This window comes from Zonotrichia albicollis, chromosome 7, assembly GCF_047830755.1.
Source record: "Zonotrichia albicollis isolate bZonAlb1 chromosome 7, bZonAlb1.hap1, whole genome shotgun sequence".
NCBI classification, from domain to species: Eukaryota; Metazoa; Chordata; class Aves; order Passeriformes; family Passerellidae; genus Zonotrichia; species Zonotrichia albicollis.
In genome coordinates this window covers 31,351,452-31,374,342 of record NC_133825.1, presented here as the reverse complement: position 1 = coordinate 31,374,342, position 22,891 = coordinate 31,351,452, and the positions used below count along the sequence as shown (strand labels likewise).

At 41.4% G+C, this 22,891-nt stretch overlaps 1 protein-coding gene across 3 annotated transcripts in view; it reads left to right on the top strand.

Annotated features, from left to right (window-relative positions):
• PIK3AP1 (phosphoinositide-3-kinase adaptor protein 1) overlaps positions 1-22,891 on the top strand; it is a 34,088-nt gene that overhangs the window by 7,431 nt on the left and 3,766 nt on the right. For all 3 annotated transcript variants that reach the window (XM_074544865.1, XM_005481296.4, XM_074544864.1), the window contains 11 exons: positions 9,043-9,191; positions 10,045-10,189; positions 11,701-11,843; positions 12,975-13,107; positions 13,788-13,984; positions 16,167-16,356; positions 18,699-18,794; positions 19,308-19,487; positions 20,260-20,322; positions 20,989-21,194; positions 22,745-22,817. In XM_074544865.1, coding sequence (XP_074400966.1) covers positions 9,117-9,191; positions 10,045-10,189; positions 11,701-11,843; positions 12,975-13,107; positions 13,788-13,984; positions 16,167-16,356; positions 18,699-18,794; positions 19,308-19,487; positions 20,260-20,322; positions 20,989-21,194; positions 22,745-22,817 — 1,501 coding nt within the window. In that variant the 5' untranslated portion in view covers positions 9,043-9,116. The remainder of the gene's footprint in view (positions 1-9,042; positions 9,192-10,044; positions 10,190-11,700; positions 11,844-12,974; positions 13,108-13,787; positions 13,985-16,166; positions 16,357-18,698; positions 18,795-19,307; positions 19,488-20,259; positions 20,323-20,988; positions 21,195-22,744; positions 22,818-22,891) is intronic.

The window sequence follows — 22,891 nt, the reverse complement described above, 5'->3', positions numbered from 1 at the left end:
TGTCACTGTGGTTCTTGTGAAGGAAGAACCTATTTAAGGTGGGCTGCTTTCATGGCCAAAGTATTTGGATTAATGTATCAGATCCTACTTCTGTGTGGGGAAAAAATGACTCTGACCTCTTCTATTGTGTGCTTCTATACAAGTTCTGTGAATGGCCTCAAATGCAAATGTTCTGATGTTTCCTCTGAAGACAGCCCCAGGTGTACATAGTTCCTTTTTTGGTTGAAACTGTGAAAACTTTCTTCTTGGCTGGTAAAAAAAAAATCTGCTGCATGATTTGGTTGCAGCATGAGTAACTTAAAATATTTGTGACAGCAGACCTCTCCCACAGAGAACCACAGCCTCTGCTCTGGTCTTAGTTAAATTTAAATTTTTCCTGATTAAGGCAGCCCTTAATACTTACAGCACTTAGCAGAGAAAGTTCATGACCAGATTTGAAATTGTTTGGGTCTGGGTGTCTTCCTCTGGGAAGTTCTTCACATGCACTCACCTGTACTTCTAACAGCAGCATCAAAACTAGGCCTGATGCTAAAATTACTCTGCTTCAGCTTTGAAATTGCTGACTCCTGAGCTAGTGAGGCCTGGTACAGGGCTACAGGATGCAGTCAGGGCAAACTCTTCTCCAGAGGCTGCACACTGGCCCTGTGCAGGCTGTGCTGTTGCCTCTAGCACAGCTGTTGGTGTTTAGGGCATCATGGGACTATGGCACCCAGACACCACATGCTGAAACTTATGTTAATTTTTATTATTTTAGTAGAAATTCAAAAATGAGGAAACATTTATCTAGCCTTGTTGACAACTGTGTGCTGATGCTGCCTCTTGCTCTCTTGTAGATGTGGTATTTTTACTTCTAAAGTTTCTCAATTCTGGGAAAACTACAGAGCACATGAAGGTTTGCATTTGCAGGTACTCCTCTTATCTGTGGTGAAGTTTTTTCAGACTATGCAATAACTGTGCTAAGGTGATAGAAATCATAGAATTATTATGGGTGGACAAGATTTTCAAGATGGAGTCCAACTACTAACCTAGCACTGCTATGTGTACCACTAAACCATGTCCTTCAATACCACATCTATGTGTTTTCTTGAACAGTTCCAGGCATGGTGATCCCAGCACTTGCCTGGGCAGCCTGTTCTGGTGTTCAACCACCCTTTCAGTGAAGAAATTTTTCATAGTATCCAATCTAAGCTTCCCCTGAAGCAACTTGAAACTCTTTCTTGTCCTGTTGCATGTTACCTGAGAGAGTCTACAGCCTCCTCTCTGGTAGTTGTAGGAAGCAGAAAGTTCCCCGAGTCTCGTTTTCTCCAGGTTAAACAATCTTGTTCAGGATGTCTGTACACAGCAGCTCAGGTCCAGCAGGGTACAGTGACCAGCTGCTGCCTAACCCCTCTTGCCTGGCCTGTGACAGCTGTGCTGTGCATTGAGCAGCTGGGAGTCTGAGCCACAGTCCGAGGCAGTGATCTTTCTCTTCCTCATGTGTTCTCAAAGCTCCTGTGACATTTCAATTGCTTCAGGGTATTTGTCCCTACCTATGTTGCTTTGAAACATTTCAAATTTCCCACTTGAAAAGCTGATGTTTCCAAAGCATTTACTAATTCATCAGTGGCTTTGAGCTCTCTGCATCCAAGCCATCTCTTGAGGGTAAAAACACGGGGATGTCCACATGTGCCTGAGATGGCTGAGGTGGTAATTGAATATGACAGCAGCAGTGAACTGTGCTGCTGGAGGACAAGGGCAGCCTCGGCTGAGCAGAGCTCTTGTGCACTGGAAGAGACAAGAATGAAAGATGAGTACCAACAAACTTTTTGTGAAATAAGAGGTCAGAAGTCGGTGTAAGGAAACATATGGTGAAGATGGAGGGCCTTGGGCTAGTAGAAGGAAGATGAGAACTTTTTTTAACTTTGTAGGTCAGGAAGAGCTGAAATGTTATGCCACTTTCAGAGGAGCTCATTAACAGATGCCAGAGACCATGGTAGAAAGCTTTTTTGAGAGGGAAATGGCATAAGAACCACATAAGCTGTATAATTCTTCCTCCTGTTCATGTCAAGGAATTGAATTGAATTTCTGGCTTTCTTCTGTTGCACTGATGAAACCACAGATGAGACTTGAGATCATATTCAGGTTGGAAGGGACCTCTTGATATCATCTAAACTTTCTGCTCAAGCATGGTTAAATAAAGCAGGTTGCCCAAAACCATTTCCAGTTGGGTTTTGAATGTCTCTGCAGGTGGAGACTGCAGCACTTCACAGCCTCTCTGAGCAACCTGTTTCAATGTTTGACCACCCTCAAGAGTAACAAAATGTTTTCTCGTGTTCAGATGGAACTTCATGCATTTTAGTTTGTGCACATTGCCTCTTTTCCTGTCAGTGAGCACTATGGAAAAGTCTGGCCCCCTCTTTTTCATTTTCTGCTATCTTGTCCATATAAGATTCCCCTGAGTCTCTGAGTCTTCTTTTCCCCAGGCTGCAGAGTTCCAGCTCTTGCAGCCTCTCCTCTTATGGAAGATGCTGTGGTTCCTTAATCATCTTTATGGTCCTGTGCTGGACTCAAGCTGTAAAGATAAACCTTGGAATAAGCTACTCAGAATTTAAGGTCATGTTGGACAGATGTTCTCAACCCAGATAGGTGAAGTTGTAGTACATGTGAGATTCCTTACAGCTTTTTGTTTCTGTAATTATTTGATTTGATTTGTTTACTTTTGCTAATAGCTGCCATTTAGGGCTAGAGACCTAAATTCACAAAGTATTTTTAAACTTGATGGGAACTATCATGTGGTGTTTACTTCTCCACTCTCAGTGCTCTGTAGAGGAATATGTTCTGAGTAGTTCTATCTCAGCTAATTACATCCAACATTGACTTCTGCCAGCTGATTGGTCTCGAAGATGTGAGGTGGTAGCATGCAGTTCTCTCTCCCTCCTCTTTGAAGGGGTAAAATTAAATGAATTCTTAAAGCAATATTTTTCTCTGTTCTATCTTGTTCAAACATAAGATGTGGTTCTTTGACCCTGCTCACTGCAGAGGAGTGGGTGAGCTATTAGTCAGCCTCTGGGTGCAAATGAGAGCCTGCTTTGTTATACGGCAGCTCAGCAGCCTGGCTGGTTCTCACTGCCTGTCAAGGAGAGGAAACTGTGACGCTCTTGCACAGGAGTTCAGGTTGAGAGAACGTGCTGGTTGCATGCCTCTCTGTGCATGGGTATGCATGACTGATGCTGGAAAATCAGACACTTTAGAGAGCTGGTTAAAGCAATTGGAGAAACCTTAACTAAGCTCCCAAGTGATACTGAGAGTTCTCTGAGAGAAATGAGTGGATGTTCTTATCCATCTGTAGCATATGGGGTCAAGCAGTTAAAATAATCTTTGCAGCTGCAGAATTGATTGTTTGTCATCAAGGTGTTTCATAAAGTCCCAGTTTATTTACATAAAAACACATCATGGGTTTTCTTTCATGGCATTATAAAATTCAAGCAGTGCTAGCATAGGTGCATATTAGCTTTCTAAATAGAGACAGTGATAGCCCAGAAATAGTAAAGGACAAACTGTTGTGGTTAAGAATTTTAGGCTGTTATAGTCTTTATGCACCTTGTAAATACTAAGCGTATTTCTCTGTGGCTTGTGGTTCTGACAATCTCCTCACAGGTTGCTTTATGGTCTCAGACTAATTCTAGGTATCTGCGAATGAGAACTGCAAGGCTTTAAGATCCTTGCTTAAAGTAAGAGCCCAGTGGCCATCATTGATCATATTCAAGTCTGGAGCAGCTGAAGTCATTTCTGAAAATCTCAGTAGAAGTATGTTGTCAAGAAAAAGATGCTTTGGAGAGCAGGTCTGGAGAGATGTATGGAACAGAGTTTAGGTTATTTCACAGATCCTTTGTGTGTTCTTAGACAGTTGTTTTACTTCCCTGATTGCATTTTGTAAGATTTTTATGGCTGTTTGTTATTACCTCAGAAAACTTTTGACATGTTTTTCAAAAGTGACTTGAAAATAACAGTGTATCTTGAGTTTCCCATGGGGAAGTTTGACCAGTGGCATAGGCTGACCTTAGCATGAAGTGCTGCAAAAGAGTGTCTGCCTCATTTTCCACCTTTCATCTGTCTGATTGGGTGTGGTGTTGGACTACAAGGGCGGTATTCCAAGAGAAATTATTTGAAGGAGAGGCAAGGCATGACTGCCCTTGCAGTAGTAATGTGATATTAGATCTACTGGAGCCACTTGTAGAACCACATGTTCAGTCAAACAGTGACTGGTGGGATGTTTCCAAATTGCTGCCCAGCTCTCTGAGATGTTCATGTTTCTTACCTGTGGCTTCTCAGGAAGGCCTGAATCAGTGATGGATATCGTGTGGTTCTTGGCACCCTTGAGACTCGTAAGAGGTGTGCATATGCCTTGTCAGTGTGTGTTGTCTCTTTCTGCCAGAAGTAGTGGAAGTGAACTATTCCAGCCTCTCTTGCTTGAGATTTTGGTCACGTACACAATGTCTGTTGTCTGGGTAGCCAGAACCCTGCTTCTTCCTCAATGTCTTCCCCATCTCTGTCCTGTTCCTGTGCACCCCAGCTAGTTCTTTTGGTTTATACACTTGATCCAGTCACAAATTGACTGCTAGACCTGGAAGAACCTTAGTAAAACTTGACAGTCAACTATACCTTGTTTCCTTGATGGAGGATGAGAAATAGTTCATTGTAGTTTCAAACTTTGCACGACATGTGAAACATGACTCTGCTCTTCGTAGAATTGAAAATCTGTTTGTAGGTGCTGTGCTTGTAGATGAGCTGCTTGGGGTGAGGGGTTTGGAGAAAAGGGAGAGATGTCGCATACATTTTTTGTTCTGCATGGACAGTTTTACAAAGTCCTAAATTTCTGTGTTTTGTTTTTCACACTGCTGTTTTTCTGCACGCTTCTCTCCGCTCAGTTGAAACGGGAAGTGTTGCTACAGCATCGCCCAGTTCTGAGGGTTTATCACAAGATTTTGCTCTGATGCGCGTTTATCTCCTTGGTGAAGCAGGGGCTCTGATGTTAGCATGATGAGAGATAACTTTCCCTGCTTTCCCCAACTACTTGTCAGTACTTTGTCTGTTTCTTGCAAATGTAGCTGTCGTTGCTCTGGGAGACTTACAAGCACTTGGGAAAGGATACTGGCCAGTTGCAAGCTTCAGGTGAAAGCAGGAGCTCTCTTTTAGGGTCTTCCCTCTTGCTCTAAGCATAGTGAGGCCTTGTGAGAGCTGATTGTCTCAACTGGTTGATGGACAGCGTGGGAGGTGTTTGCAGATGTCAGCGAGGGGCTGGTCTGCCTACACGGAACTTGAGACAAGCTGTTGCCCAGTTGTGGCATTAGCATTAATATCTAGGTGACAGAGTGCTCTGGACAGACTGCTGACTTCTTCCAAGCATTCACATGTCCTCTGGTGTGAGGGCTGACTTGTGAGAAACCACAGCTGTCAGCTCCATGCCGATAGCCCGCCAGCTTTCGCCAGGAGGAAATGGATGATAGGGAGAGCTGTGTGCTCTACAGCAGCAGGTCAAAATAGCTGGCTGCTTCATGGCAGTTTCTAAAGCTGCTAAATGGCTCTTGAAGCACATGTTCACACGTGTTTCCCCTGGGCTTTTCCCTGGGCTGAGTGTTTGCAGGACAGCTGTGTAGGGGGCCCAGCAGAGCAGGCAAGAAGAACATGAGGCTGCTCTCTGCAGCTCAGCTGCTGATGCATCCTGGAGGGGTGCACCTTCTTCAAGGGGAAATGTGGTTGGGTTTCTTGGACCACATCTCCTCCCCTTGCTGCTATTCTCATAAATGTTTCACAGACCGTCAAGTGAGGCCTGAGGGAGCCTTTGTTTCAAAGGGAGCAGAAAAGGAGAACCTCTTATAACTATGAGTGTTGACCTACAGCACGTGCTCATGGCAAAGCTTAATTCAGGTATTCACTTAACTTTAATAAGTCTGTTGCTCTTCTCAGTGATGGCCTCTCTAGACCGTAATTGCAGTGTTTTAACTGCTGAGTCTGTGTATGCAAATGGGTTGTCATTACTCAAGTATCTTAGTGGGTGGGAAACCTGCTCTAACAATGCTTTAGAGCATGGATATTATCAAGTGTTATGGGATGGTTTCCTCTTCCAGACCTTGCATGTTCATGAGTCAGTCACTAGCACATGACTGGAACTTCAACATGAATCATAGGATCACCTCACTGCTGGTGTGGGAATTTGGTACTTTGCAATTTCAGTATTTTCTGAATGAAAAAACAGATGAATAATTCATACCTGAACTGAATGCCTGTTCCTTCAGCTTTTAATCCAATTACTGATTAACACTGCGTGCTTCTTCCTGTATTACCTAACAGCTCTGTGTTCACATGACCTCCAGGCAGTCAACTCTGTTACAAGAATGCAGAAGTGCAATGCCAGAACTTCTTGAAAGCTCTAGTTATTCTTTATTTGCTAAATGATTTCTAGTATCAAATAACACTGTTAAGGCAGAGAAGCTAGGGGGCTTGTTCCCTCCTTGCCACTCCTCTTATCCTTGCCTGATGTGTATATTGTAGCTGAGATCCATAGCTTTGGTTTGATTTTTCTCTGAAAAATCACGTTGCCCAAGTGAGGTAAAAATTAACACACTAATGGTTCTGTGTTGGGTTGGGGATGAAGCCCTGAGGATCAGGATGCTGGCAAGTGTCCATTTGTGCATATGTTGCAGGAACATCAATATCTTACTGTAGAGCAAGAGGGTCTCTCATCTGCTGTGAACTTAGTGAACCCTTTCTGATTTAGTCATGTTGGAAGTAACCAACAGAGATTACAGAGACACTAATCGAGTAACAGTTGCCTCTTCTCCCCAGAAGGCATGGCATCTTGCTCGGCATATGCCAAACACCTGAATTGATAGCTATCATGTCAGGGAAGGATGTGGGACCAGTGCTTTTTCTCCTCTATGCAGCAGTGCAGCCTGGGACTCCCAGGTGGGAGTAGTCCATGTTTCTCTAAGAGAAGGATTCCCAAAATGTATCTGGTTCTTGCAGCTGATGACTTTGAACAGTACAAATTGAAACCCTGAGTTAAGGAATATAATGCCTCAGTTGATTTTCTAATACTTGGTACTGAAATCCCTGAAAGTCTGAAAATTGCAAAGACCACCTTCAGTACAGCCTACAGCCTTCAGCCTTGTGTCAAAGCAGTTGCTTAGCCAAATCTTCAGATTTGGTTCAGCATTAAAATCTATTTGCTCAATTACATATACTGTTCTAGGTTTGTTTAAGAAATGTTGGTGTTAGTGGTCATGTCTTATTTAAGCTTCAGAGCTGCAAATTTTTGGCTCTCTTCTTTCTACAGCAAACATTAATGCTGCAATCTACTTGTACTCATGTGAGTAGGCTTTTATACCATGTGGAGAGATTCCCATACTTAGTTAAGTGTGTGTGCACCAAAATTTGTGAAAAAAAATTCACCTGAATGGTTTGCTAAAGTTTTGTGGCTTAAAACTTCTCTCCTGAAAGCAAGGAGGTTGATTTCTTATAATTCCTAAAATCCCATTTAAATGAATTGAAAATACCTTTTAAAGAATTGTGTGACAAAGCATTTCTAATATCTTAAGTTCAAGTCTTTGGTGGTAAAAATAATTATGAAGATGTCTACATTAAAGTGTCTGACTGGCTTCTAGCTTCAGTTTGAAACTAGGAGGATCTGAACTCCTAATGGTGGCCCACTCTATAATTATTTTGTCTCTCTTGATTTGTGGAAAATTGATGTGCTTGAAGATTGGAGGATTCTGAGTAAAATTCTTGGCAGCTTCACTGTATGGATGCCATAGGTTTGACAGCCCAGTTCTCACTTATGTCTTTCCCATCAGAATTGAGCATTTTAAATAGAATATTTCTTACTAATATAAGAACAATGACTGTCTAAGTCTGAGATTTTATCTGGTAAATAATTTGTACTACTCTTTACAGATTTGTTTTTTTACTAAGTAGTAAATAACATGTAAATTCCAAAATGTTGTCTTAAGTCCTTGACTGCTTCACAGGCTTACAAAGTTTGGGAAATGCTGACCACAGGGGATGGTTTAAGAAGTCATTATAGTCTTCTGACAAAGTGGAGTCAGTGACTTTTGCCTTGTGTTCTGGGAGATGGGGGGGGATGGTGTGAACCATGTGAATCAAGAAGTGGAAACTGGCTAAAAAAGTGTCCTGTACGAAGCAGCTACGTAATTGTCTTTGGTTTCCTTTCTCTAGCTGAGAAAAGTATTTCCTGACAGGGACAGATAATTTTTTTTCAGCCAGTGGTATCAATTCAGTTTGTTTGCACTTCTATCAATATCCATGCTGGTTTTGGGAAATGAGAGTGAGAACATTGTTTTGTACACACATATTGTCGGCTTACGTGTGTTAATTCTGCTCTTGATTCTGTTTAGGTAAAGTGCTGTTACTTTTCAATGCAAAGGTTTCAATTTCACTCTTGTGTAGATACTGGAGCTTATGGTTCTTGCCCAAGGAACAGAACCCCTTCAGACTACTGCTTCATGTTTTATTTTTGGATGCAATAATCAAAGTTGGGGAGTTGGGGTAAGCAGCACTAAGAAAACTAAAGATGCTACTGAAATGACAAACATGACAAATAAAACATGGTTTTCATGTTTTATTTTAGGAAAGTAAGACTAAAGGCTGCTGCCATTCTTAGAGTATATCAGTGCTGCTTGAGTCAGATGAGTTCAGATGCTGATCATTCTAATATTAGACATTCACATGCTGATTTTCCTGTTTAACATGGGGGACTCTCCAGCTCAGCAGAGTGCCACTGTTTGCTCCGTAAGCGTATTCAGTGCTACTCTACTGATTTCATGTCTTTGGTAATTTCCTCCTCAAATCCTCTTAAGGGGAAAAAAAGAGGAAACTCTCTAGTTTCCCTTTCTTCAACTAGATCCCCTTTTCTGAGCATTACTTTGAGAGGAATAGCAAGTTCCATCCCACCACCTTCACAGCTGTTTTTCAGGATGGATGGGTGTGATAAGCATTTTCAGCAAAGGGGAATGAGGCAACAGGACTCTCTATACTTTATTTTAGACTCAGGCTGTGACTCTGTGACTGATACAGAAACAGAAGACGAGAAGAATCCAGCTGACTCCCACAGACTTGCCATGAGTGAAGAACATGGATCATCCAGGAGCACTGGGGACTGTCCAGTGGTGCAGCCCAACCGCATACAATGTGGGGTACTGTATGTCCACTCCTTGGGCTGTGTCCTTACTGTGAGCTGCTGCAGCCCACTATGCTGCTTTGTAATGTTCAGCTTTACAGGCCTGCAAATTAGTCCTGAATTCTTCTGTCACCTTCCTGCTCAGCCCCCTGTCCTCCATGTCTCCTGTTTCATGGACTTGGCTGCCTAGGCCCAGAGTAGCTTGGTGACAGTTGGTGCAGAGCTTAGTGCTGTCAGTGCCTAGGCTGTGCTGTCACTTAATGACTGCCCCTTTAACATGGCTGCTTGACTTGGGTGCTGTGAGACAGGTTCACACTCTTCCCTTCCTCTGCTCTGCTGGCAAGTGGAGTAAGATGACTGTAATGAACAGATTAGCTCCACAGTCAGTATCCAGTCTAATATGACAATACTGGTGCATGCCTTGCAAGTGACCCTGAAAAGCTTGGATCATGGCTTCTTGTCTGAAAAGCAGCACTTTTTAGTATAGCAACTCCTCAGATGGAAAGAGTCCAAGATTCTTTCTTTTGTTTCTGTTTAGAATGTGGCTGTGCTGCTTAAGGGAAGAGATGGATAGAGTTGAAAGTAAATAATTTTATAAATCTAGCCCTAATCAGTTTATAAATCTATCTAATAAATCTGGAGTTCTGTCAGTTTAATGCTTGCATCTATACTGGTGCAAGCTGTAGCAGAAGCCACCTGCCCAGTTAGTCTGTGACTGGAAGATGCTCCTGAAAACAATTCAAAACTGTGAAAATGATAGTTGATAATTGATGTGTTAGTTGCAATGAGAACAAAATCCCTAGAAAATGGACTTAACCAAGTAAGTGTTTTTGTTTTGAACCTCTGTGTTGTAATGCCTTTTGTTTTAGGTGCAGACAACAGTTTATATTATCATGAAATGTAAACTAGACGGTGAAATGAAAACTGAAGTTGAATTTTCTCCAGAGAATGCATCCTCTGTGCGTGTGCTGGCTGAGATGGAGAATGAGTACACAATCTCTGTGAAGGCTCCAAGTAAGATGAACTGAGATTTTTTTTCCCCTTTCATTCCCCATTGCTGCCTTTCTATCTCAACCTGCCTGTCCTGAGAAGTGCCAGGGGCATAAGGTTAAAGATTGCAGTGCAGAAAAACTTGAGTCCAGAAAATCTTGAACTTGCTTTCTCACCTGTGATACTTTTGATGAGGAACTGAGAGAGACTGCTGCTTGTGGGCTCTGTTTTCCCCTCTGCAGCAGTAGGGTTGCAGGGTGGAAACACCTTGCTGGGAGTTCTGAGAACACATTGCAGCTTGTAGAGCACTTTGAACTTAGCTGTGTGTTATGACCACCACCATTATTAGTATTGGCAGGGCACCAAGAGAGAAGGGAAGTGCCAGTAAATAATTACATGACTATAATGGCATGTGTTTAATGTGTAGTGATCTCTGTGATCAGAGCTGAGACTATTTATTCTGGCTTTTAATTTAGATATGTTCTGTCACTCTAAATATTTACATTTACAAAAGTGAAGGTTGCCTAAACTTTAGGTTCACTGAACTTTAAGAGAATGATTTCAGAGCCTTAAGGATTGCTATTATTTCCCAGCATTATTTTATTTAATCTACCTTAGTCTCTCCTCTTGAAGAGTCATTCTGCCATTCTCTCTGAGAATAGAGACTAACAGTCATTAAAGCAACTACCCTAAAGTCAGTGAAGTGAGTTGATTTTAAAGAAGGTGACCTCATGAACATATAAGGGCTTAATTTAATGTCTTAAGTCAAGTCTTACAGTATAAACACTGACCTGAAAACTAACTTGTACTTTGAATTATAAACATGACCTTCACATTGATGGAGTGTACAGTGTAAGCTCTGAAGTTTCTAACAGTAAGAGAAATAATTAATTCCTTTGTGTTATTAATGGTTTCATAATTTCCCAAGTTCTTAACAGGGAAAGACTAATTTAGTGGGATTCAAAATATCTGTGTTTCAAAGAGAAAGTTCAGACTTATAAATGCATATTAAGCAAAACATCAAGAACCTCCAAGGTGCAAGTATAAGGTAATCCTGTGCATGGGTAAAGTTCCAAAGCTGGAATTCCTTTTCATGGATTTTATTCAGAGTCTAGTGAGGCTGACAGAGATTGCAAAATCTCTAGTGATTTTTCTGATTTCTTTTCTTCCCCAGCTCTTTGTATTTATGGTATGGCTTTACAGACAGCTCCAGAGAAGCCAGGGGTGGAGAGATGTGTGGCTTTCTATTCAAGGTGGAGTTCTTTTAACATTAGTGGTCCAGTCTACTGGTAGCAGAGGACCTAGCAGGTTATGTGCATTGACCCAGCCATAAAGAAGGTAGTTCCAAAGTACTTTCCTACCTAGAGGTCCAAGATTATGACTCTTCTCATGACTTCTCATGAGTTCAATATAGCAGAAACTGTTTTGGTGGCCATCTGGTGGTATATCCAAACTCCTCCTGTCCTCACAGTACATCATGCAAACTCATGCCCGTTGTTTGTGCTAATAGTTATTTTTGCTCTTCCTTTTCAAAGATTTAACCTCTGGGACAGTGACCCTGCAGATATATTCAGGGGACTTGATGGTGGGAGAAACAAGTGTCACTTACCATACTGACATGGAGGAAATCAGCAATCTGTTGGCTAATGCAGCCAACCCTGTACAGTTCATGTGCCAGGTAAGGACTTTAGCAATCGGCTGCTTTGGAAACCAGCTCTTTCAGAGGCTGCACAAACAGGCATAAGCAAAAGTGCTTGCCATGAAGTAGCTCTTCTGAAATGAAGAAATGCAAGGTTATTTAGGGATTTTCACCTAACTCTCAAATCCCCTTTTATTGAAAGCATGGCTGTTTTTTCTGTCTCTGGAGCACATAGCTGGCTAAGGTGAGTCAGGTTATCAAACTAAGAAAAAAAAATGCAGTCAATCAACACCTACATTTAGACCTCGATGACTTCAAAAGGTTGGAATGACAGAACTTGATATAACAGAGAGTACCATAAAGAAATAAAACATTTTGGAATTTGTACCTACGTGTTATTAAAAAAAAAAGTAAATAGTAGTAAAGATTTGTATTAGCTGGACGAAGCAGAGTAACATAAAAGGATTTGCTGATTCTTAACACTTTTTCAATACAGCCACTCAGCTTTCCTATTCTGTTTTGCCCAGCTGGGGTATCTGAACCCTATTAGAGGGGTAAAGCTTGCACAAGCAAGTTTTCTGCAGCGTTGCCTTGTTGCCTGCCTGCATGTTCCTGATCTGGCATGTAATGGAAGCCTACAGAGCAGCCTTGTTAGTCACCAATATACCTGGGGCAGGGGAGACAGTGTTTCCCTTGCTTTTTAGCTCAAGTTGTGTAGCAGTTGGTACTGGTTGATGCCTCTGCTTAGGGAGTGTGCCTGTTTCCCAGTGGTAAAGAATCAGTCCAAAAGCTGAGCTCAGCATGAGTGCAATTCAAAATGGACCAGTGCATACTTAAAGCAGGAGTGATATTTCATTGGACACTTTCAGAAGTAAGTGTATACCTGCCAAGAAAGTAGGAAGCAAGTTTTCTGTGCTTCCAGTTGCATGAGTGACTTTCTCATTGTGCTCTGTCTTGTGGAATATACAGTTCTCATCTGTTGAGCTTGATGATACTCTGTTTCTACACCAGGAGGCTATCCAAGTTCTTTGTTTGACCTGAACATTCCTACCTTTTGTATTTGTACCTACTGTTTTCTGATTGTGTTAAATAATAACAACACCATATAAATCTCACCTTAACTGAATCTCCAGATTCTACCAAACAAAAGTGCTTTCCATTTATCTGTAGGCCTTTAAAATTGTGCCATACAGCATAGAAGCCCTGGACAAACTATTGACTGAGTCACTCAAGAAGAACATTCCTGCTAGTGGTCTACACCTGTTTGGAATCAACCAGCTGGAAGAAGAAGATATGACAGCAAGTAAGTTTAAAGACACTTGGTTTATAGATTTTCTTTGTATCAGTTGTTTTACCTTGAAGCACTTTTAACACTGCAGTGGATGGTACCTGCACAGACTGTCTCAAAAACCTTGGATCTCAGCCAGGAAGCTAAATTTTGATGATGTCTATAGAAAGGGAATTGCCATTTGAGTCAGGTGGCCCTTTTATGTTACATCTGTCATTCTCACTTCCCTGCACTGTGGCAGATGCTGCTATATAGACAGCTTCATACCAGAGTGAAAAGATGGTTCTCCCCAAATGTCTCCCAGACTTTCTGCATTATTCTTTTGCCTCATGACTTTTCTCCACAGCCCAGTCCTTTTCCCCAAACCCCATAACTCCTAAGATACACAGTGGCACTGAGCAGTTGGGTTGGTATGCTGTCTTTTTGTAATGATGGTCTAAGAAGTCCTTGCAAATCTGTGATCCTACATGCATTTAAGCTATTACAGTGTCATATTCCCCACTAGAGGTTATAGGACTTAAGCCTGGAGGTGCACAAGATAATTTGTGCTGTTGGCTTGCTTTTCAAACCATATATATACTTCCAGGGATTTCCCAGCTGCTTTGTTCTGTGTGATTGCTGTCTTTGTTTCTCACCTATTGGCTCTGCTGCTACTAGAGAAAAACTTGGGTTCTAATGGGCTCCTGTTCTCACAGATCAGAGAGATGAGGAGTTGCCAACACTGCTTCACTTCTCTGCAAGATACGGGCTGAAGAACCTTACTGCCTTGCTGCTTACGTGCCCTGGAGCACTGCAGGCCTACAGCGTGGCCAACAAGTATGGCCACTATCCAAACACCATCGCAGAAAAGCACGGCTTTAAGGATCTGCGCCAGTTCATTGATGAATACGTGGTAAGGGGAAGCTGAGCCATCTTTCTGCCTCCCACACCAGGCTCTGGCACCGAGCTTGGCACTCAGTGTCACCTGAGCAGGAGTGCTGGGGTGATAAAGTGTCTTGTGGTACACAGACATCCAGCCACACTGCAAGCTTTCAGGCTAGAGGGTTAGGTGTGTCTCTGGAGCCAGGGAAATTCCTGGGGCTTTTGCAAGTAAGATGGAAGTAGAGACTGCCAAGCTGGCTTCCATTCCTCCATCCATCTAATGAAGTTTCTGAGGATATGTGGTTGGTGATTAGTGCATTCTTCTAGTTCTGATCTTGGGAAAGAGCCCCTTCATCCAGCTTACTTTAGGGAATAATATGGGAACAGAATATGTTTAGGAAGATACAATTTGAGGTGTTCTCTTATTAGTTTTAGTATAGGCAGGATTGCTTACTAGCTTGTTCATAGCTGATCTGTGTAGTCTGCCTCTTTGACTTGATACCCATTTCTCCCTGCATTGGTATACCTGTCCATTCCCTGTTTGTTCTATCAGGGATCCCAACTGACAGTTCATTTCTATTTGAGCTAAGCCCGCCCCCAGAAAATACACTCTGACTTTTCCAGATTATGACATGGACCTGACTCCAGCTGCACCAAGCAATTGTTTCTGTGCAGTACTTGGGTACTCATAGAGTTTCTCCTTTCATTTCAGTTTGAGCTCCTTCTGGCTTGTATGCTTTAAAATAACAAGGAGCTCATTGACTCAGGGCACATTGACCACATCTGAATTCTATTTGCCTTTGCTTTAGGTTGAAAAGTTGTGTTTAATTGTCCTTAACATTGTCTGAGTGCTGGATGATAAATCTGGTAGCTTTAGCATGGTTCTGCCAGCCAGTTACTGTAGTGTTTGAGCCCTATTTAGGAGGTGTGGGTAGTTCTTGGACTTGGGCCTTGCTTCTTGACAATTATGCATTAGAGCTAAATAAAAGCCATTCCATATTCAGAGATCAGGACTGCTGTGAAAACTGTAATATAGTGAGATCACAATCTTTGCATTGGGGTAAGTAAGAGATGTGCAGGAAGTCCTTCCAACCTCTCATTGCAGTACTGTGCTCCTCCCATGTTCTCTCCAGCAGCACAGTGACAGAGCTGTGTTAAGAGCAGGTCCTCCTCACTGACCTGCTGGAGCTGTCAGTGCAGCACAGTACAAAGCACACAAACATCTGCAATAGTGTCACTACCATCACTAGTATGGATGTCTGAAAATCCCATTAAACCCCGTTACTCACCTGATTTTCTCTCTGGCAAAGGTTCCTCTGCACCTTTGTAAAGCATTGTGTGAACTATTGGCCTGACACATTTTGACTGTGGAGGGAAGCGTGTGTAGACAGCTTTGACACACATGCCCTGTGGATTGAGGGCCCATCAGTCTGCATTTGGGAATGGAAGAGTATCTTGTAGTATTGCAGCTATTAAGGTGGTGCTTGTGACATAATTGGAATTTGGGAAGGAGAATGGGATGAGGCTTTACCTTTTGCTTCCTTGTGTTGTGATTTGGTGAAGCTCTGCCTTCCCCCCTGCTCTGTGTTGCAAATGCAAAAGAAAGGATTCTGCTCTCCTGTGAATCAGAAGTTGCCTGTATTGCATGAACTGCTGCCTGCTATGAGGTTTCCTGTTAATATCACAGAAAAGGGTCTGTGTACTCCCACTCTGGGTGTTACATGCTGCTGCTAATGCCAAGAAACTGAAACTGAATCTACATCAAAGCTAAAACTTTGCTATTTTGCAGGTGCTCTGCATGTGATAAACTTTCCCCCTTATGGTTAGCTATGCGTGCCCCAAAATAGCCTTTGACAAACATTTGTATTTTTAGAATGAGCTCTGCTTATGTTCTGGGACTTTGCAGATATTGGGTAGGACATGAAATTGGTGGGATGAGAGGCTGCAATGGCTACTCAGAATGTGTCAGCAGCCCTTGTTTCACCTTTGTTACCTATTAATACAATAAAGATCTCAAAAGTTTGACCCAGACAGCTGTAGTGGGGATTTAAGTCACTTGAGAAGCCTTAATCTTTGGGAATGAGCTGTCTTCAGAGTTTGTTTTTTTTTATCACTGATGACAAAGTGAGATATCTTTTGCTTGCTTTTATTCTCTAGCTTCTTTATTTAAAAGAGACTTTAATTTTTTTTTTTTTGCTCTCCTTCCTCTCCAGGAAACTGCAGATATGCTAAAGAGTCACATAAAGGAAGAGCTGATGCAAGGCGAGGAGGATGAGTCTGTTTATGAGTCCATGGCTCACCTGTCCACTGATCTGTTAATGAAATGTTCCTTGAATCCAGGCTCCGATGAAGAGCTTTATGAATCCATGGCTGGATTTGTCCCGGGTGCCCCAGAAGATCTTTGTATGTACATTCATAGAGTTACAGAATCATGGGAAGGTTTGGGTTGGAAGCTCAAAAGCTCTAAAGCTCACCCAGTCCAAGCCCTCTGCAATGGGAGGTGTGTTTAGATCAGATTGCTCAATACTCATCTCTCTCACACACAGGAGTTCCTCAGTTACAGCTTTTCTGCTCTCACCACAAGGAAACTATGCTGCAGTTCCATCATTGGCTGACTGACAAAATTGCTCTGTACCTGTTCTTAATTGATAGTGTACAAGATCGAGAGCTGTTTCTTCAGTGTTTTAAGGACTCCCTGAACCCTGAGCAAATAAATTAACATATAGAAATGAGACTAAATTTTCTACAATGTCCTGCTTTTTCCTCCTGAGGACTGGTACCTAGGAACTGATGTTAACAGAAAAGAACAGTGTCAGATGTGATTTTACTGACAACTGGGAAACTGAAAAACAAGAGTTGAGATTCTAGTGCAACAGCTTGAGAAAAAAAGAAAGTTAAGATCTAGAAATATGTATACCGAAAAGATTATAAGTGAAAAATCATTATTCTAATCTGATTGATTTATTGCTACAAATAAAGAGCTAATTCTGATAAATATGCATATGTTTAAATTTTTCACTATTTCATTAATATTCAGTGAGGCCAATTGAAAATGCCAAATTAATTACCTCTGTTAATTAATTTGCTGTTCTTACTCACCTATCTATTTGGTCTGACTTAATCCCACTGATATCTATTATATGATTCCCATAATGAGCAGAAAATTTAGCTTCCTATATTTTAAGTACCTCCTTAACGTACTTAAGGATTTGTAGTGTTTCTGCAATTTTTAAGTGTGCTGCCTCAGGGGAAAAGCTTTCTTTTTGAAACACTTGTGCTTATGGGCTATATTGGACTGTTTTCTCCTCTTTTAGATTAAATGATACTATAAAACACATTTTTGTTGTTTATGAAGTCCAGAAGAATGTTGGTTCTTTCCTTGAAATCATAAACTCTTTTCTGCTAAGTGTTGTTGGCCACTGCAGGGATAGTTTTGCTACCAAAACCAGGGTTATTCTGTCTTCAGGTGGAGATAAGCAGCAAATCAGGTTGGACTTGCAAGGAACAAAGCTGCTCTTGTTTGCAGGAATGATGAGAGTTTCTAGATGCTTGGTAGGTCTGCCGGTAATCAGTGACTTCTGAATGAGGTTGATTGACAAAGCCTGTGGATGGTTAGAAAACAAGCTCAACGCTACTAAGCCAAATTCCCCTTCTTCCAGGCCTGAAATGCCCAGATCTCCCAGAAACTATGCATGGAATTTTCTTGCAAATTGAGCTCCCTGTAATTTAGCACTTTTGAACTGGACTCTGAAAGCCTCTCTTTCCCGCGTCTTCTGGAGTTCTAGTGTGTTGCTTCTGCACACAAAGCTCTGCTGCCTTCCATTAAGGAGTCTTTTATTGAAATTGTGTTTTCCTTACCCGGTCTGTTAGACTTTGCCTGAAGAATATTAACAACTTGTCTGAACAGTGCTTATAATCTACCTGTATCATAACAGATAAGTTTAAATTGCAATTATCAGCACTTGGATTGATTCTCTCAAAGTGAAAGTGTTTCAATATCATTTAGAATACCAGCACACAGGCAAACTCTCACTGAAATTCACTTATATCAATAAGCCTCAGCAATCCATTGATATCACTCTTGTTTTTAATATAATTAGGAATATGGTTACCTAACATTTTATTTTAGTTTTAAGATTAGTATTAGTGTTATGATGAGGCTCACCTTTTTCTTTAAAATCAGAATTCTTTATGTCAAAACACTGAATTAACAAAGTATCTTATTGTTTGCTGTCAGTCCTTTCTCAATGCTGAATTATCATCTGACCCTGTAAACACTTTCCAGATCCAAGTAATTAACTCAGCCAACTGTTTTGACTTTATTCCAATAAATAAAATAAACACTATCTTATGTGTCATGGGAAAATTGCCTTTAATGTCTTGTTTTTCCAAGGCACATGGTTTCCTCTCTGGGGCACTGTCCAGAGGTCAAAACTTTCACCTGGCCAACACACGCTCAAGAATAGCCAAAACTCAGTGCCTGCTTGAAGCCTTGTCAGAACTTCTCAATAGGATTGTTAGTCACCCTCAAGTGTAAGCATCAGGCAGCTGGAAAAAATTTGTGCAGAGTGGACTGAACATAGCAACTTAGAAGCCTTCTTCAAGGAGAATGTCTGGTCATTTGCCCAGCTGCTTTGATTGTCGCCATTAAGTAAAGGTCCAGTTCATTATGTCATATTACATTGTTCCATGTATTGAAGGATATAATTGACAGGTTCATTTTTCTGGGTTGTTTTTTTTTTCAGATGTAGAGATGCTTCAATCCAAACCAGACACTCCAGTTGCTGGAGATGAAGTTTCTTTAACTACAAAGGACTCAATGCTCCGCAAGTTTTTAGAAGGTGAGACCTATTTTGAGGGAAGGATGGCAGTAGCACAGTTAAAGCAATTAAACAGAACCAGAGAGTTCTTCATGATCTCTTAGGGATAGAAGATAGCCCACATAGTTAGCTTTTTTCAGACAAAGGACTAATTCTCTTTAGTACATTGTAGACCATCACACAGTTTTTGGAAACCATTGGTCTGTTTGATTTGTTCACTATTAAAGTATGTTAATTAACTGAAATTAATTAAACTAACTGTTGCTCAAATTCTTAAGGAGAGTTAGGAGATTTTTCACTATTTCTCTAAAGAGATGGTACAGGCATAGTGGCAGTTACATGCTACTAGAGGTTAATGACTTTATCAAGTCCTGTCATAAAGGTCTTTGGTACATCTAAGGCACTGCAAAACTGGGTTGTTTTGGCTCTGAAATGACCAGCTTGGTAAGAATGTGGTACATAATGCATCTGGAGGGAACCAGTGCTCAGTGAAGTGGCCAGGTTATTATTCTTACAAACTCTGCTTCATTGTAGGTGGTAGCATGGATGTGCCAGATTCTGAAGAAGGAGGTCATGAGCAGTATGATGAAGACGTGTATTACTCAGTGGAACAAGACCCTTTTCCACAGGAAATGGCTAACAGACCTCCAGTTCCTGTTCCAAGACCAGAATCTAGCTCTCCACAGCCAGACAATGAACTGTACATCTCCAAAAGTGAGTTGGTTATCAGTGGAAATGTAGACCAGTAAACTGTAGGATACAATTGACATGGGCTCCAGTTGCCAAATAAATGCCAGGATCCCTGGATTATTTGACTCTGGAGTCAAGTTACCTTTGGGATCCAATTTCATATCTGTTTTTTCATCTTTTGCCTACTCTGAAAATGTGTGGATGTTATATCCCAAGATCTTGGCCTAAGCTTGCTCTTCCTGAAAGCAGTAGCATGACAGATTAACCCCAAATGGTATAAACAAGTCCAACTAAGTAGGAAAGCTCCTGATATAAGGACACAATCGAGCTAATAAATTGAGACATTGCTGATCTGTAATGCTATCATTGATTCAACTGCATCTGTCTAGGACATGATTTTATACCTCAGTATCTCCCTCTGAGGTGGGGTTTTATTGAAATTGAAGATTGTTCCTCCTAGTTCATTAGGCATCTTTGTTCATGATATATGACCAAGCTTTCCATTCTAACAAGAACCACAATGACATGTGAGAGAGTAATTTCTGTGACTTCTTCCCGCTGTGACAGAGCTAAGGAGAAATCATGTCCAGATTTCTCTTAGAGGTGGCTGAGCTAAATTCTTTGAGGTCAATAGAAAGGAAATTCTGCTGTACAAATCTTTGTTTTCTTCAATGGACTGAGAAGGGTAACAGAAGCTGTAAGGCAGTGCAGAATTGTGTATGCTTGCTGTATTCATCCTTGCTATTTCTGTCTTCATGAGATGGATTTCAGTATCTAAAGAATGTTTCTTTTGCAGTTTTTGCACAGAAGGCTCAAAGACCTGAGAATCTTTATGTCCCTAGAGGAAGGGTTAAGAAAGGTAAGGCAGAAGTTCACCCTGAAAATCCTTTCAGTAATCCAAAATCAGATCTGTTATGGTAGCTTCATTTGTGTGAAATATGACAGAATAGACTGTTTTGCAAAGCTCTGGGGATAACAGTCCTCTATGAATGACCCAATCTTTTTGACCATTTGTGACACTGGAAACTTTTATGAGTGCAGAGTGTGAGGGGAGCACATCTCCTGTCTGGGGAGCTCTTCTTTATGTTACAAATGATTTGGAAAATGCCAGCATCAGTGGAATGAGTTTTCAGTTTCTGGGCTTAAACTACATAGATTATCTAGATAGAATCTAGCTTTGTGACTGCTAAGGTAAAAGCACTGTTCTGTGAATTGCTGAGGAAGCAGGTGCTTTAAGGAATATGTTTTGTGCTCTTTACTTAAATTACTTTTTTAAGAGCAGAGCTTATCCCTGGGATATATTTGTGTACAATGTTACCCCTCAGCTGGGCTTTTAGACGTGACAATTATTAGGATGGCCTAACAAGAAAACACTTAGGAAGCATTCAGTCTGTAATACTTTTTTTTCCTCTTTTTTTCTTTATTTTAAATGTCTGCTGGATCAAGGGTACTTGCTCTCTTTGTATTCAGTGAGGAAGGTAGATCCACAAGTTTAATAATATTTTTGCTGATGTTCTCTCCTCAGAGACAATAGTCAGGCCTGTGAGGGACCTGTCTCAATCAAGTATATATGATCCGTTTGCTGGAATGAAAACCCCAGGTCAGCGGCAGCTGATTACATTACAGGAGCAAGTGAAAATGGGCATCCTCACTGTGGATGAAGCTGTACTTCATTTTAAGGAGTGGCAACTGAACCAGAAAAAGAGATCAGAATCATTCCGCTTCCAGCAGGTACAGACTTAGGCTACTGTTTAGGAAATACAGCTGCCTCTCTAGGTATATATCATAAGCTTCTCAGCACGGGTACATTTTTTTCCTGGTTGGAGCAGGAAGACTGCTAACACAGTCCCCCCCAGCTAGCAGAGTTCTCTCCTGCCATGGGAAGGCTGTTCCCAGTAAGCAGCAAGCAGTTTTACAGATCTGTTTGTCTTGCAGTAATAATGTCAGCTTTTGAAGATCTGTATACAAGGAATTGGATCAAATCCAGTTGGCCAAATCACCTTTCTAGAGGTCACCTAGCACCTACCTGCTGGCAGGGGACTTCTGTGATGAACATTTAACTTGTTGGCTCTCATCCATTTGAGATCAGTGAAGACTGTGTCCCAGATGATGTATTGGCTGTAAAGCCCTAGCTGGTAGATGATCTGATTTCTCCAACTGTTTGTTGATGGCTACAGGACTGTTCTTTGCAGCTGGGCAAGGTCTAGCAATAGTCATTAGTAAAAGCAGAGTGTTTGGGTGCCTTAACAAAAAGAGGGAGTCAGTTGGCAGCAGTGACATAATGACTGGTGGAACTATCAGTTGTAGTTTAAAATTTTCATTCTCAAGTTAGAGTTTGGCTCCCTCTTTAAAACCAGTGCCTGCTTCTTTTGGAGCCTTTTGTTCATGCTGTGGCAGTCTAGTCTCCAGTGGGTGACATTTTGCTGACAACTTCCAAAAGAGGCAAAGCTTTTCTCCTCGTGGAAAGGTCCTCTCTACCCAGAAACAGTCCCTTCTTTTCCCAGAGAAGAACACAGTGCTACTTGAGTAAATTGATGTTGAAGAGATGTAGTGGCATGCTCTGTGCCCCATGCCATGAGCAGCTTTCAAAGTCTCTGCTCTGGATTTTGCTTCATGGTACAGCAGTTCCTTCCTCTGCTTTTCAGGAGTTTCCTCCTCTCAGATCTGTACAGACTTCCCTGCTGAAAAAAGTTGTCTTTTTTTCCCCCTACCTTTTTGTACTGTAAGGTGTAATATGCTTCACAATGGTGAAGTCTTTGCTCCCTGCTACATTTCTTCATTGGGGATATCCTGAATTCTGAGTTGTACCTCACACTGTGGGATGCATGGAGCCCTTTCTGTCCCTGCAGTCACAATAATCTGTTAATTGGCACAGAAAGAACAGTGCAGGTTACTTGGTTGTGGGTCATTTTTCTGTGCCAGTGTCACAGTGCAAACAGAAAATACAGAGTTCTAAATCCAATTTGCTGCTTATGTGCAACTGCCCATATGTGAACTTGACCTTAACATACATAATGAACATCGGAAAAAAACCTTGGCTTCTGAAAGGCACACATGGGTTTCTGAAAGGAATAGATTAAAACCTGTTGACATGGTTTGGACTTCAGCCAGGTCTAGCAAGCTTTGTTACAGCTTGACTGCAAAGCAAGTCTAGCTAAAATATAATGACTTTATATATAAACTTTAGCAAAGTTAGCAAAAATATAATACTGGTTTTGTCAGAAAGCTGCTCATCTTTCTTTATCCAAAGCCCTGAAAAGAATATCTTGTGATGATTTTAGGAAAATCTGAAACGTCTACGAGACAGCATAACCAGGAGGCAAATGGAGAAGCAAAAAAGAGACAAAAGTGCAGGTAACAGTCTTTGATTCTGATAATTCTCTGGCAATGAAACAGCTAACCATATTAACAAGCTCTTCAGGCAGGTG